Source organism: Saccharomycopsis crataegensis, assembly GCF_037102585.1.
Source record: "Saccharomycopsis crataegensis DNA, jcf7180000000073, whole genome shotgun sequence".
NCBI lineage: Eukaryota > Fungi > Ascomycota > Saccharomycetes > Ascoideales > Saccharomycopsidaceae > Saccharomycopsis > Saccharomycopsis crataegensis.
In genome coordinates, this window is record NW_027043820.1 from 1,499,938 (window position 1) to 1,514,537 (window position 14,600).

At 38.7% G+C, this 14,600-nt stretch overlaps 5 protein-coding genes across 5 annotated transcripts; 3 read left to right on the top strand and 2 right to left on the bottom strand. All coding sequences in view use genetic code 12, as the record gives it.

Annotated features, from left to right (window-relative positions):
- Nucleotides 1–178: 178 nt before the first annotated feature.
- Nucleotides 179–6,319, top strand: SPO14 (phospholipase D; the record flags this gene model as incomplete). The annotated part of the gene is made up of 1 exon (XM_064995017.1): nt 179–6,319. One exon carries the CDS (start codon nt 179–181, stop codon nt 6,317–6,319), a length of 6,141 nt encoding a protein of 2,046 aa, XP_064851089.1.
- Nucleotides 6,320–6,808: 489 nt separating this feature from the next.
- Nucleotides 6,809–8,146, bottom strand: PRO2 (glutamate-5-semialdehyde dehydrogenase; the record flags this gene model as incomplete). The annotated part of the gene is made up of 1 exon (XM_064995018.1): nt 6,809–8,146. One exon carries the CDS (start codon nt 8,144–8,146, stop codon nt 6,809–6,811), a length of 1,338 nt encoding a protein of 445 aa, XP_064851090.1.
- Nucleotides 8,147–8,853: 707 nt separating this feature from the next.
- Nucleotides 8,854–10,182, top strand: COR1 (ubiquinol--cytochrome-c reductase subunit COR1; the record flags this gene model as incomplete). Its single annotated transcript, XM_064995019.1, has 1 exon — nt 8,854–10,182. One exon carries the CDS (start codon nt 8,854–8,856, stop codon nt 10,180–10,182), a length of 1,329 nt encoding a protein of 442 aa, XP_064851091.1.
- A 403-nt stretch (nt 10,183–10,585) lies between these two features.
- Nucleotides 10,586–12,817, top strand: DASC09_014170 (mRNA splicing protein SPP382; the record flags this gene model as incomplete). The annotated part of the gene is made up of 1 exon (XM_064995020.1): nt 10,586–12,817. One exon carries the CDS (start codon nt 10,586–10,588, stop codon nt 12,815–12,817), a length of 2,232 nt encoding a protein of 743 aa, XP_064851092.1.
- A 206-nt stretch (nt 12,818–13,023) lies between these two features.
- Nucleotides 13,024–14,015, bottom strand: DASC09_014180 (Mia40 protein; the record flags this gene model as incomplete). The annotated part of the gene is made up of 2 exons (XM_064995021.1): nt 13,024–13,703; nt 13,775–14,015. The coding sequence occupies 2 exons, from the start codon at nt 14,013–14,015 to the stop codon at nt 13,024–13,026; spliced, it is 921 nt and encodes a 306-aa protein (XP_064851093.1).
- Between the last annotated feature and the right edge of the window lie 585 nt (nt 14,016–14,600).

Genomic DNA, 14,600 nt, shown 5'->3' on the forward strand with positions numbered 1-14,600 from the left:
GCGATGAACGGCTGTTTTTTCCTGTTGTTTTTTTCTGTTGTTTTTTTTCTGTTGTGTTAAACATCAGAAAGACAGGAATAAAAACAATAATACACATAGATAGATATAGAGTGGCCCTCTTGTGTTTAGAAGTCTCTGATACTCCTCCTGAAGTGATTTTTTAGGGATATCCCCCATCATGGTAGATGGTCCTTTCTCGCAAACAGATTGCTCTTCTAATCGCAACGATGAGAACGTCGATACAATCGATAATCAACATCAACATCAACAACCCCAGCTTGAACCACATAAACCAATGGATGAGGCAGAAGTCGTACCAAACAAGTTTTCTATTTCAGAATTGGTCAATGACGCGAATGATATCGAAGAACACTCGACCCCAAAAGAAACAGACCCTGTGTCATCATCACCCAATGATGGTAATGGCGGTGGTGGTGACTCCAGGTTCAAGAAATTGATGAAAAAGACAAAAGATGGGAGAATGCTTTCTCCGTTGGTCATCAATTCCAGCTTCAGCTCAAAGAATAGCAACAAAAATGATGATTCCGTCTATAACGTCGATACTCCAGTAGATCCGCAAGCCCCAGCCAGCCCACAATCCCCTAATGGTAAATCTCTATTCTTCTCACCCCAATCCATTCACACAAACTTGGGCTCGACTTCAAAAAAATTCAAATCAAAAACCCCAACAACTCCAGTGATCAAAAGCTTTTTCCTGATGGATAGAGATGGTCAAAATTCCCCCGATGGTGGAGTAGGCCTTGGTGTCACTTCCGGCAACAACAATAACAATGACCAAGAGATATCCAACGGTGATGGCGACGTGAATTGGTTGAAGCGATTGTCGAAATTCAATCACTCCGAACAAAACTTTAACGATTGGAAAAGCAATTTCTTTCTGTTCAATAAAAACAAGGCCCAACAACTGCAGCAACAACTGGCAAAAAATATGAAGAAACCTCAAAAACCGACAAAAAAGGAAATTCTCAGTGAAAGTGACAAATTGGCAAGAAATCGGGCAAATTTCTTGATTGAATCATTGTTCTTGGGGTATACCGCGTCGAATTTGGTGTCCAGTATGTTTTTATTGGATGAGCAGGACACTCGAAGAGCTCCATTATTGGCGCATTTGGTGGGAATTAGAATTAGGGATATTACCGATAGTTATTACGGTTCCCTGCGCCATCATCACCGCTACCATCTCCATCATGGCCGGGGCAACGATATTGAGAATGATTTAGGTAATACCACTGCTGATCAAATAATTGAAACTGTTGCTGGAGACGCCATCAACAGTTCTCCTAATGATGACAGCAATACCGATAATGGAGAACATGGCGCTAATTTTAAGAATCCTCCTATCAAAAGAAGAAAGTTTCGTCTAGAAATGGAATATGGGGTAGGGGAAAATCGTGCCAAATGGACACTAATCAGAAGTTACAAAGAAATTGCCAGCTTTGTCACTAAACTAAAATTAATTTCCAATGCTACATTAAATTTAAAGAAAGGAAGCAGATTGAATTTGCCTTACTTCCCCAAATTGAGAAAAGTCAGTAATAACATTGGTGGGACTAATAGAAATATGTGTTCGTTTGACTCAGACACCGACTCGTCCTCGTCACTGGATGAAGATGACGAAGGCGAGTACGAAGTTATTGACCTTAGTCATTCAATTGGGGGTACCAGAGCTGAAATTGAGCGTCCAAGAAGCCGTCTGAGCTATCAAAGTGACTTGGCGTCTTCCAAACAAGAAGACCCTGAACCAATCAATCCATTGGCCCGTACCTCTACTAGAGGTTCCGTGGCTTCACAAGTCCAAAACTTGATGTCTCGTATCACCAGCTCATCCCAAAGAGGAGCAGAGAAAAAGAAACATTTGGTATTTAATGGTGACCCCCATTCTCAAGAAGAGTATACCAAAAGACTTGAGCATTATTTTAAAAAATTATTCTTAGAATTATCGCTTAGACCTCAATCTAACAAGTTATTTCAATTTTTTGAATTGTCACCAATTGGGGTGCTCTTGTCTAACGAAAATGGTTACAGGGGTAAGCAAGGATATTTATTAATTGCTACCTCTGCTAAAAAGCAAGGTTGGAGAGTTGGTCATTTAAAAGCTAGTGATTTGGGAGCGATGATTAAGAGACACACTATGAAATGGTTCTGTGTTAGTGAATCGTATATTTTATACGTGGCAGATATTAATTCAACCACAATCTTGGATGTGTTTTTGGTGGATGAGTTTTTCCAAATGAAGTATAGTGGTGAAAAAAAACTGGGTGCTGCAAAGATCAATGAATTGGTTTCTGACAATGAGGAATCTGATGATGATTCTGATGAAGAAGATGAGGAACAAATGCTTGATGAGGAAGATGTGAAACACCCAAAAAGAATCACCAACAGAACCACTCCCCATTTGAACATTACCGTTGAAAACAAAGAAAGAAAGCTTAAAATGGTGGCCACCTCGGATCATGAAATGAATTTATGGGTCAGATCAATACAAATTATGTTATCCAAAACCGAATGGGCCCAACCAAAAAGATTCAATTCATTTGCCCCAGTTCGCCAAAACTGTTTTGCTCAATGGTTTGTCGATGCAAGAGATTATTGGTGGGCAGCCTCCTCAGCAATTGAAATGGCCAAGGATGTGATTTTCATTCACGATTGGTGGTTGTCTCCAGAATTATATTTGAGAAGACCAGCCAACGGTAACCAAGAATGGAGAATTGATCGTTTATTGAAACGTAAAGCAGAACAAGGGGTTAAAATCTTTGTGATTATTTATCGTAACATTGGGGAATTCGTGGTGATTGATTCCAGTTGGACGAAGCATTCGTTGATGGACTTACATGAAAACATAAGAGTTTTAAGATCTCCTAACCAATTTTTACAAAATACTTTCTTTTGGGCCCATCATGAGAAGTTGTTAATTATTGATCATACCATTGCATTCTTGGGTGGGATTGATTTATGTTATGGTAGATACGATACCCCAGACCATGTTCTTGTTGATGATGCTCCCACCGCTTTCGGTGACCCAAATGGTGCTGCCAGCAAGAATACCAGGTATCAAAACTTCCCTGGGAAAGATTATTCTAACCCTAGAGTCAAAGATTTTTTTGAATTGGATAAACCATATGAATCTATGTATGACCGTCAAAAGACTCCTAGAATGCCATGGCATGATGTTCATATGGTGAATGCTGGGCAAATTGCTAGAGATTTGTCTAGACATTTTGTTCAACGTTGGAATTATTTGATTAGACAAAAAAGACCGTCCAGACCTACTCCGCTATTAACCCCACCAACAAATATGACCCAAAAGGAAATTGATGAAATGGGGTTCAAGGGTTCTTGTGAAGTCCAATTATTGAGATCTTCAGGGTACTGGTCGCTTGGTTTAAAAGAAGTGGAGCATTCGATTCAAAACGCCTACTTGAAGTTGATTGAAACTTCGGAACACTTTGTGTATATTGAAAATCAATTTTTTGTCACCGCGTGTGCTTGGGACAATGTGGTGATTGAAAATAGAATCGGTGACGCCTTAGTTGATAGAATTATTAGAGCACATAATGAAGGCAAGGTTTGGAGAGCTGTGATTGTCATCCCATTGATGCCAGGGTTTGAAGCTCAAGTTGATGAGCCTGAAGGTTCCTCAGTCAGAGTGATTATGCAATGCCAGTACATGTCTATCTCCAGAGGGTCGACTTCAATTTTTGCCAAACTTAAAAAAGTCGGCATTGATCCGGATAATTACATTCAATTTTTCTCCTTAAGAAAATGGGGGAGGATTGGAGAATATGGCAAATTGGTTTCTGAACAATTGTATATACATGCTAAGACGATGGTAGTTGATGATCGGGTTGCCATCATTGGGTCTGCTAATATCAATGAACGTTCAATGAGAGGGAGTAGAGACTCCGAAATTTGTGCGGTGATTAGAGATACCGAAACCGTGAAAACCACCATGAATGGTAAACCTTATCTTGCTGGGAAGTTTGCCCATACCCTTAGAATGAGATTGATGCGGGAGCATCTTGGTGTTGATGTTGACGTTTTGGAAATGGTGGAACGTAAGTTTGATGAAATTGAGAAGATCGTGAAATCAAACTTCGATAAAGGCTTAAGGAACGAAAACGTCACCGGGAATTTCAACAATGATGCCAATGCTATGAGATCGGCGATGGTTGAATTGGCGAGTAGAGAGGTTTTGAATTTATCTGATGGTACCAACAAGTGGAAAAAGTTCCGCAGATCGACAGGTCAAGATCCTGCAAATCATTATTTTGATGAAGATGGTGATGTGGATTCTGCATTGTCGAAGCTTGATAGTCCATTATATAAATCGTTCAATAGCAGAGCGTGGGTTGAAAACGCTGGTCTTCGTGACAAGAAACAGTTATCATCTGATCCAAGAATTAAGAATAATTTGGAGCACAAGGCTGATGTTGCAGGAAAAGGTGATAATTTGGATAGTAAAGCTTATGGTAAGTGGAAGCTAAATGCCAGACAGACCTTGAAGAAATGGGCCCTTCAATCATCTGATAACAAGAAATTCAAATCGGTATTCATTCCAAACTTGGACAGTGTTAAAGAATTTTTGGGTAACGATGAAGAATTTGTGGAAATTTCCGCCGGTCTATTATCAAAAGAGCATGAAGAAATTTTAGCTCAAAGAGATCAAGAGCGTTGGGAAATGTTGAAAAGAGTTGCCTACTTGCAGCGTTTGGGTATCAAATATGAAATTGAATTAAAGGATGAGAATTCTAAACGATCAAAAATGGGATTGAAGACCAAGGTTAGCCCATTTACATCTCCTGAAGCCAATAGCTCATTGAACGGTGGAGCCACTGGTATACCTAATGACCCTAAAGAAATTCTATCCAAGTTTAACTTTGATGCTGCTGGTCACACTGGTGTATTATCGTCATCCTTAGTTGATGGGCATCCAGTGACTTCTTGCGATCTTTTGAGTGATGATAAAAAAACTGCGGAAGATACAAAAGTCAATGGAGATAATATCAATATCCCAGATACTGAGAAAACTAATAATAGTAATAATAAGTCGGACCAAAATGGCACATCTGGAGCAACCGCAGAGTCCACTGCCAACAGCGACATTCCGATCACTACCTTGAATGATGATGAGATCAACCATTTATTTTCCAATAGTTTAAAGATTGGGAAAAGTAGATTTATTGATCCATATGGCTTTTCTGATCCTTTGGATGAAGAGTTTTACGAGGATATGTGGTTTGAAAATGCTTATAGGAATACCAAGATTTTCAGACTAGTTTTCCATTGTCAACCAGATGATACCGTGGCTACTTGGAACGAGTACAAAGAAGCTCATAAATTGATGACGGCGTTCTCAATTGCTCAAGATTACGAAATTGCTGCTATCAAGGAACAAGGCTATGACCTCACTACTGGCCATGATGAAGACGAAGATCTCGATGAGAAAATGGAAGATGATGAGTTCCAGAGACCAGCCTTGTACAGTCATAGAACTTCTAGGTCGGTGAGAATTGAAGATTTGAATCGTGAAGCCATTGGGGTTCTTGGTAGACCACCAGAAGAGATCAAGATAGATGTGAACCTGTCATCGCAAAATCCACAGCAACAATCGAATCTGCCACAACCTCCACGTTTGCAAAAGATCAATAAATCATTCAAGAAATTTTCTAATCTTCGCAAAGGCTCGCTTAGTGATGGGATGGCTGCTGATTCAATTATGGATAATTTACCAATCCAGGAAGAGAATGAAAATTCTAGTGGACATCACAGTGATTCTGTATCGCTTCATACTACCGCAAGCAAATTGAAGGACGAAGATCCTAAGAATATTGGCTCACCAGTGACTTTTGGAGATACTTTAAAAGATATTCTGACTAATGAGAAGAGTTCGATTACTCCAGAACAATTCCACCACTGTGACGGAGATAAGTTGAATTTCCTCACCCCTTCGGTGCAGAATCATAATAATAAATCTGTGAGTAAATCATCGTCGTTCCATGACCAATCTACTTATAATGCCTCGACTAGAGGGGCGGTCAGTTTGATATATGGCAGTTCTAGTCCGGTGAAAGGAACTGGATTAATTGGCAGAAAAAGGACTGGAACTTTTAGTAATAGACGTCATAAGCATTTAGGGCATAGGGATTTGATATTTGACAAAGAGACTGCCGATAAGATCTTGAGTAATATCACTGGTCATTTGGTGTTATTCCCCGTGAATTGGTTAGCGAAGGAGTTGGAAGGTAATAATTGGTTCACCAATTCTGACAGGTTACCACCTATTGAAATTTACGATTGAAAAAGGAAATGAATTCAGCATTCTGCAATTTCATTCGTTATATTATAGTAATTTTTATTTTTATTTTTATTATTTATTGTCATTTTGCTTAGTTTTGTTTTTCATTTATTTAAAAAGATTTTGTTTTTGTTTATAATTTTTGTTGTTACCTTGTGTAAGTTGTTTCGGGAATCGATGATATATACATTCTGGTTGTTTTGCTGATGAATGGGGGATATTATATTAAAGCAATCACTTTGTATTATTTTATATCTCAAGAAAACATTTGCAAACTTTCCAGCATTAGGAATCACCATTCATTCTTATTATTATTCCTGCTTGCCACGAGAATTGGCTAGTTTGATTAGGTTATCATTTGATCCCATTCTTGGTTTCCTGCCAGTTTCATTTATCGATCTTACTAGATGATAGAAATTACTATTTTTATGAAAAAACTTTTGTTGTTTTGAATTGACTTGATATGTATTCAAGTATATTTTATTACTCTACTTATTGATTCAAAGTTCTAATATCAATATCTTTATGAATATATGCTCTTCCGCCATTACCGTAATCGCCAACGATTTGGCCAGTTCCCTTCAATTGATATTGATAACACACCAATCCTTCTAACCCGACTGGACCTCTGGCATGGATCTTATTGGTACTGATCCCCACTTCAGTACCAAAACCGTATCTGAAACCATCGGCAAATCTTGTAGAACAGTTCCAGTAGACCCCGGCAGAATCAATCCCGTTCAAGAATTTATTGGCCTTAGTTTCGTTTGCGGTGATGATCAAATCGGTATGTTTTGATGAATGGAGGTTGATATGCGACATGGCCGATTCGACATCCTTCACAGATTTCACAGCCAAATCAAAAGATAAGAATTCGGTATGGAAATCTTCTTCGGTGGCGGTGGTGATGAATTTCTTATTCTTGGCGATGAATTCTTGCTCAAGTTGGTCGAGCAATTCGGTGGTGATGTGTAATGTCACTTCGGCATCGAACAAGCTTTGGAAAATTGTTTGGATGTCAGTGACTGCGATGTGTTCATTGATAAGGAGGGTTTCCACGGCGTTACAAGCGGCACAGTAATTAGTCTTTGCATCGACAACCAACTTGCAAGCCATCTTTAAATCCGCTTCGTCATCAATGTACGCAGCACATAACCCATCAGCGTGACCCATCACTGGGATTTTGGTGTTAGATTTGATGTTACGTACCAAAGCGTTTGACCCTCTTGGGATGACCAAATCAATAAACTTGTCTTGATCCAATAAGGCCCCAACTTCTTCTCTGGTGCTGATTAACTGGATAGAGTTTTCTGGGACCTTGGTTTTGGAGGCAATGACCTCATTGACAATTTGTGCCATGACTTTGAAAGTCTCTAGTGACTCTTTCCCACCTTTCAAAATGGCGGCATTACCTGATTTGATGGCCAAGGCGGTGATATTGGCAATGACTTCTGGTCTAGATTCAAAGATCACGAGCAACACTCCTACAGGACAAGTGACTCTGTACAAGTTCAAGTTGGTATCCAATTCTCTGGCCAAAGTGATCTTACCGATTGGATCTTCGAGCTCTTTAACTTCAAGAATTCCATCCAACATCGAGTCGAACTTGTCACCTTTAGACAAGTCTAATCTCTTTATTAATGGTCCGTCGAGGTTGTTATTTATGGCATTGGTAAGATCTTTTTGGTTAGCTTCGATGATTTGCAGTTTGTGAAGTTTCAACCCATCGTGGATTTCCTGCAACGCTTGGGATCTTTCGGAGTCGCTCAAAGTCTTTAAGATTGTTGATGCTATATGAGCATTTTTGGCAATAGTTTCTGCTGTCGACATATTTATCTAATGAGGATCTAAAGACAGATGATTAGAGGTATTATGATCATTGAGATTTGAGTCATATTAGGCAGGTGCAAATTCCAAAAAAAAAAAAAAAAAAAAGAAAAAGAAAAGAAAAGGAAGCGTGAGATGTCATCTTACCCGGAGGATGTACAAATTATCTGGGGTGGGAGAGAGTGTGTGTGTAGGCTGGTTTCTCTCTGTATTTTTATCCCAGTGTCAAGAATCACTCTCAATGGGTTGGATACCTTTGCCTGAGTGCTTTCATTGAGTATTCCTCATACATTGCCCCAATCAGCCATTCATACACCCCCGGTACGGTTGACAAAAAATCGTTCTAATCACGTGTCTGGCGCCTGCTGATCACTGATTAGTGTCTCAATTTCGCGGTGGTGTAGGTTATATTAGAAAGGCCGCGTTGTGATAGATGGTATATTCCAGACGATTATCTACTTCCAACATCACCAGATAACCACTTGCTAACTTCCTTCCTTCCTTGCTTCCTTCTTAGGACTGCTGATGGTGATTGATGTTGGATGGTTTTTTTTGATCTTCCCCCGGGTAACTTTTTCCTCCCGACAGGGCCAATCAGTAGCGGTTGAAAAAAAATCTCTGGCATTAATATTATTATTATAGGAGGAGATCCTTTGACAAGTCTGTAATACCCATCTGTCAATAAACCCCAATACACAACTTGATCAGCAATGTTCCGTTCAGCTGCTAAAGTCTCTGGTCGTCGTCTCCTCTCGACTGCTTCTGCTCAAACCCAATACACCTCCTTGGCTAACGGTTTGACTGTTGCAACCGAAGCCAACCCTTTGGCCAAATCCTCAACCATTGGTTTGTGGATCGGTGCTGGGTCTAAGTTCGAAAACAGATACAATAATGGTGTCTCCAAATTGACTGCCAACATCTTGGCTGAATCCAGTAAGGCTGCTGCCGCCAAAGAAGGTATCCTTGTCGGAACCTCTGCCGAAAGAGAATCCATTGCCTTATACGGTACCACCTTGGCCAACAAGACCTCTGAAGTCGTTGAATTGTTGGCTCAACAACTCTCTGGCCCAGCCTTGACTGATGCCCTTCTCGCTTCTGAAAAGTCCAAGGCCATTGCCGATGCTGAGCTCATTGAAACTATTCCAAAGAAGACCGTTTTGGAACATTTGCATGCCACCGCTTTCCAAGGTACCCCATTGTCCTTGCCAATCCAAGGTACCCCAGAAGGTTTGGCCAACATCGAAGCTTCTGACATCGAATCCTTGTTGTCAAAGCACGCCGTCTCCTCCAACATTGTCGTTGTTGGTGCTGGTAACGTTGACCACGAAGAATTGGTTAACTTGGTCGAAAAGAAACTTAATATCAAGAGTGGTTTGGCCCCAACCGTCAAGCCAACCAAATTCTTGGGTTCCGACTTGAAATTCAGAGATGACACTTTGCCAAGTGCTTACATTTCTATCGCCGTCGAAGGTCCAGCTTTCAACGCCCCAGAATACTACACCGCCAAGGTTGCCTCTGAAATTTTCGGTACTTACACCAGTTCTGAACCAATTTCCGTTAGACAAGGTAGTAAATTGGCCAACATCGTCACCGAAAACCACTTGGCTCAACACTTTGAACACTTCTCCCTCGGTTACAAGGACACTGGTTTGTGGGGTTTCTACACCGAAACCAGCAATGTCAGTAACATTGATGACTTGGTCCACTTCTCTTTGAAACAATGGAACAGATTGTCCACCGAAATAACTGAAACTGAAATTGTCAGAGCCAAGAACATCTTGAAGACTAAGATCTTGCTTTCTATGAACTCTACCGTCGCCATCGCCAACGACATTGGTAATAAAGTTTTGATTAACGACAGAAGACCATCCATCGAAGAAATTTTCAGAAAGATTGACCAAGTCTCTGCTAAGAGTGTCACTGCCTGGGCCCAAGAAGCCGTCTGGGATCAAGATATCGCCGTTACTGGTACTGGTCAAATCGAAGGCTTGTTCGACTACAACAGAATCAGAAACGAAATGGCCTTATTGAGATGGTGATTCATTCATTTAAATATTACAATTGTTATGTTTTACTAATTACTTTTTCGAGGTTCATATAAATAAAGAAAAAAATGTTTATTCATTTAAAGTATTATAGTACACCCAATAAAACAAAAATTCCATTCATCGTTATAACTTGAGTTGTAGATATATTATATACGACAGATTAGAAACATATTATATTATATATTAAACATATTATTTCAGATATATATTAAAAAAAAATACGTTAGAGATATTACGAATAGATAAGATATCTTGGATAATTTTTTCTTCAAATCGTGATCGTGACTTGAAAAAAAAAAAAAAAAAAAAAGGTAAACAAAAGCTCTGCTTCTCCGTTGTATCACAAAATAAAGAATCAAAACTCTAATGTATTATATGACACATAGTACTCAAAATGAGTGAGGCAAGATATGGTATTGGTGCGGCCCTCTTGAAGAAGATGGGGTACAAAGAAGGTGAGGGCTTGGGTTCTAATAAAGAAGGTATTGTTGCACCAATCGAAGTAGATTTGAGACCAAAAGGTCTTGGGGTTGGAGGAGTCGAGGAAAACAAATCACAAAGGGATAAGATAAAGAATTCCGAAGATGCTGATGGTTCTGGATTGACCACAATAAAGAAGAATGAGGCTTATCATGTACGTGAATTTATCAATGAGATGGCGCAAGATGGTTTGAAAATCCCGGAGATTGTGGAGGAGATTGTGAAGATCAATATAAGCGATGACTTTCTTAATGATTCGGCTAAAACGGTACATAATGGTATTCTGTTTGTGAAGAAAGATATAGCGGGCGATGTTTCAAAAGATCTACGGTTGGAAGTGGAGCGAAAATTGATGGGGCTCGCGAATGAATGGAATGAAACCAACACAAAACATAAAGAATATAGCCAAGCGTACCATCAACAGCAAATAGAGCTTGGAAGTTTGGAGAAGCCTTTAAATAATTTGGAATCCTTATTGAATTCCTTGAAAGGCATCCAGGTAGGAAAAGATCTTCCGTTATCAGAAAAGATTGATTCTACTAGTGGGGCACTATTGGAGCTAGTCAAATTTGGCCAGGCATCCAATGAGAATTTGTCCCATACAGTTGATAAAAATATTATGAATTATATGATTGTTATTTTATTATATCCTTTATTGAAAAGTTTATCTGAAATGTTATGGAACGTTGAAGACCCTGAATTTTATTTTGGAGACTCAAGTGATGATAAGTTCAATTTTTTAAAATCCGAAATAATAAACTGGAAAGAAATACTCAATCCGCTTCAAGATCCTGGTAATGATGAAACTTCCTTGAGTCTATTGGACTCTATGATTTCTGACGAGCTATATCCAAAGATAACGGAATTTTTGGAACTCAAATGGGAAAAAGAGTCCTGGAATCTCTTATTACTAAAATTCCTTGAGGACTTAAAGGATATTTTACATGAAAGATTCTTCAATTATATATTAGTCAGTCAGATCAAATCAAGGTTACTAGAAACTATCAAACTACTACGACCTACTTTTGTTGTGAAGAGCATTGCTTCTGAGAATTTCTTTATTGAAACAAAGAAATCCTCTTCCCCAATTCAACAACAACCATTTTTTGAGTTTTGGTATAATTTTTTACCCCAAATAATAAGGAATGACTTGGTAAAGTCTTTGTCGGAAATAAATTTCAGATACCTTTCGTCAATTGATATTACTGATTTGGAGAAAAATATTATAAAGAAATCCGGAAGATCTATTAAAAAGGATGATATGTTCATAGAATATGAAATTGAATTCTCATACTTAGATGAACTCAATCATTATTTAGAGAATAAAAAAGATAAAGTGGTTATATCCTCATTCTTGACACATTTTCTTGAAGAATCAAAGAAAAACTACCGAGTTTCTACGGTTTCTCCTGATTATTCTTTTTTCAGAATTCTATTTGGTTTGAGAAAATATTTACTATCCACTAACAACACTGACAATTATGATATTATCATTTCTGATTTCTTCATACAAGGGAAGTTAAAAGCAAGGCTTTTGGAATTGTTGGAGGATGTTTTTGTACTGAAAAGGCTGTTTGATATCGCCGTATGGTTTCAATCTTGGTATTCATTCATTTTTCACTATCTTGAGCGGTTATCAAAGCCTGAAGGTGATTTTACTCTTCCTAATTCTATTCAAAATGCCTTTATTGTGCTATTGGATATAATCAATCGATGTGTTGACTCGTTTTCTAATGATAAGCATAATCTCGAAATTAATTCCTTCTTAAAATCCATTGAGTGTCAAATTAACATTGAGCATATCTTAAATAAATTGCGTTCTACAAGTTCCATTGATGAATCGAAAAAAACTACTAGTAATGTTAAAGGCATTTCAACAGGGGATCTCAAAACGACATTCAGGGACGTTGTTGAGGACTACTTGAATCGCCATAATATGATTTTCAAACCGCAAAGCAGACCTCATCCAGCTTTAGGGTGTCCATTATACAAAATTGTGAAGATGAATAACGACACCATTCCAACTGGTGATGGCTACATGTGTTATTTGAAAGATGATGTTCTTTTCTTGCAAGTTCTAAAACAAGGTGCATACAGGCCAGTTGGAATAAGTGATTTGGAAGATCGCATCAACAGTTTTACATAAATGAAAAGAAAAGCAGCTAAGATTCTAGAGTGAACATTATTCTCATCCCTATTTTCAGTTCTTATTTGTACAATATATACATGTTGGGGGGTTCTTCTATTCTAAGATAACAAAGAAGGTGCAAATCAAAAAAAAATTTCAAGTAAGAACAAATTCCTCTTTTTTTTTAGTAAATAAGCGATGAAGATTATAGTGTTATTGGTAACCTACTCTTCGGCGATAGCAGTAATGACTGAAGCATCTTCTTGATAGTCTGTAGCTGGAGTAGTTTCTTCAGAAGTGTTTTCTGGTTCTTCAGCAGCGATTGGAGATGATTCTTCGGTAACTGGTTCTTCAGTAGCTGGAGTGGCGACTGGTTCTTCAATAGCCGGCGCAGCAGCTGGGGTGGTGATTGGTTCTTCAGTAGCTGGAGCAGCAGCTGGGGTGGTGATTGGTTCTTCAGTAGCTGGAGCAGCAGCTGGGGTGGTGATTGGTTCTTCAGTTGCTGGAGCAGGAGTAGATTCTTCGGCAATAGGAACTTCATCTTCTCTCAATTCTTCAGCGTAGACTTCTGGGTATTTTCTGAAACAGTCTTGCATATGCTTGAATTTTTCAATACAGTCGATTCCTTTTGGTTCGGCTTCGGAGTACACAAAGCACGAAAAGGCTTCTTTGAATTCTTCCCCACAAGGACCATTGGCCATACCTCCGAGACATGGACAGTCCCAGTTGATTTCCCCAGTTTCTGGGTTATAAGCAGCGGCTTGTTCTTGAGGTTCTTCGGAGTTATCTTCGTTGACCGTTTGTGATTCTTCAGAAACTTCGGTTTTTTCTTCTTCGCTAGATGGATTTGGTTCTTCAGCCGCCTTGGAATCGTCAGCTTCCTTTTTGGCCTGATGCGCAAATTCTAAATTTCAAATTAGTAATCAATGTCCGAACCATAAAAACAAAAAAAGATACACATGGCACATTACATACCGCTCAAGGATTTATGGGTATATGAAGTAATTTTCAATCTATCGTGATAACAGAAGGCTAAACCCCCGATGATGGAAAGAGGAAACAATAATGCGGCAGGATCAAAGGATGAGGATGATTTTTTGGATTGATGACTGGAGTTGAATCTTTTGGCGGCAGAGCGAAGCCCAAGTCTCTTGTTCACAAGGGATCTTCTAGAGACTGCACGAGCAGATGAGTTAAAAACGGTTCTTTGCATCATTTTAAACGATGGTTTATATAGATAGATAGATAGATATAAGTGTTACAAAGACAAGAGACGGTGTGAAATTTGTTAAAAAATTATGAAATTTTTGGTAAAGAAAAAAAAAAAAAAAAATCTGTAGGCCTCGATACTGCGCGCGGGCTGCAAACCTCAGGTGCCAATTATTTTGGTATTTTACATGTTTATATAATAACAATATGATATTATGGTGATGGTTTTTTGTTGTTCTTCGTTTTCTGTTGCTGTTCGTTTTTTCCGGTGTTAAAGATTATATCTAAGTGATTCAATCTGTGTTACTACTCTGGTGTACAGGTCGTTGTTGGCAAAAAAAATTTAAATAGCGTAAGCGAAATACTTCCTATGAAAGGTAACATTCACGTAGACAAACTCACTTCTTCTAAAAGATCCTGTATGATAATTATACTAGTCCATCTAGCAATTGTTATGCTCCCTATAATTTATGCTTGATTCTTGTGGTAAGATATCTAACATAGTGTACATGAAATATGGGCAAAAATTGCAATTTCAGTGCAATCAGAGGTCTCCTTTTCTGAATTTGCCCATTATAATCATTATTTAGTT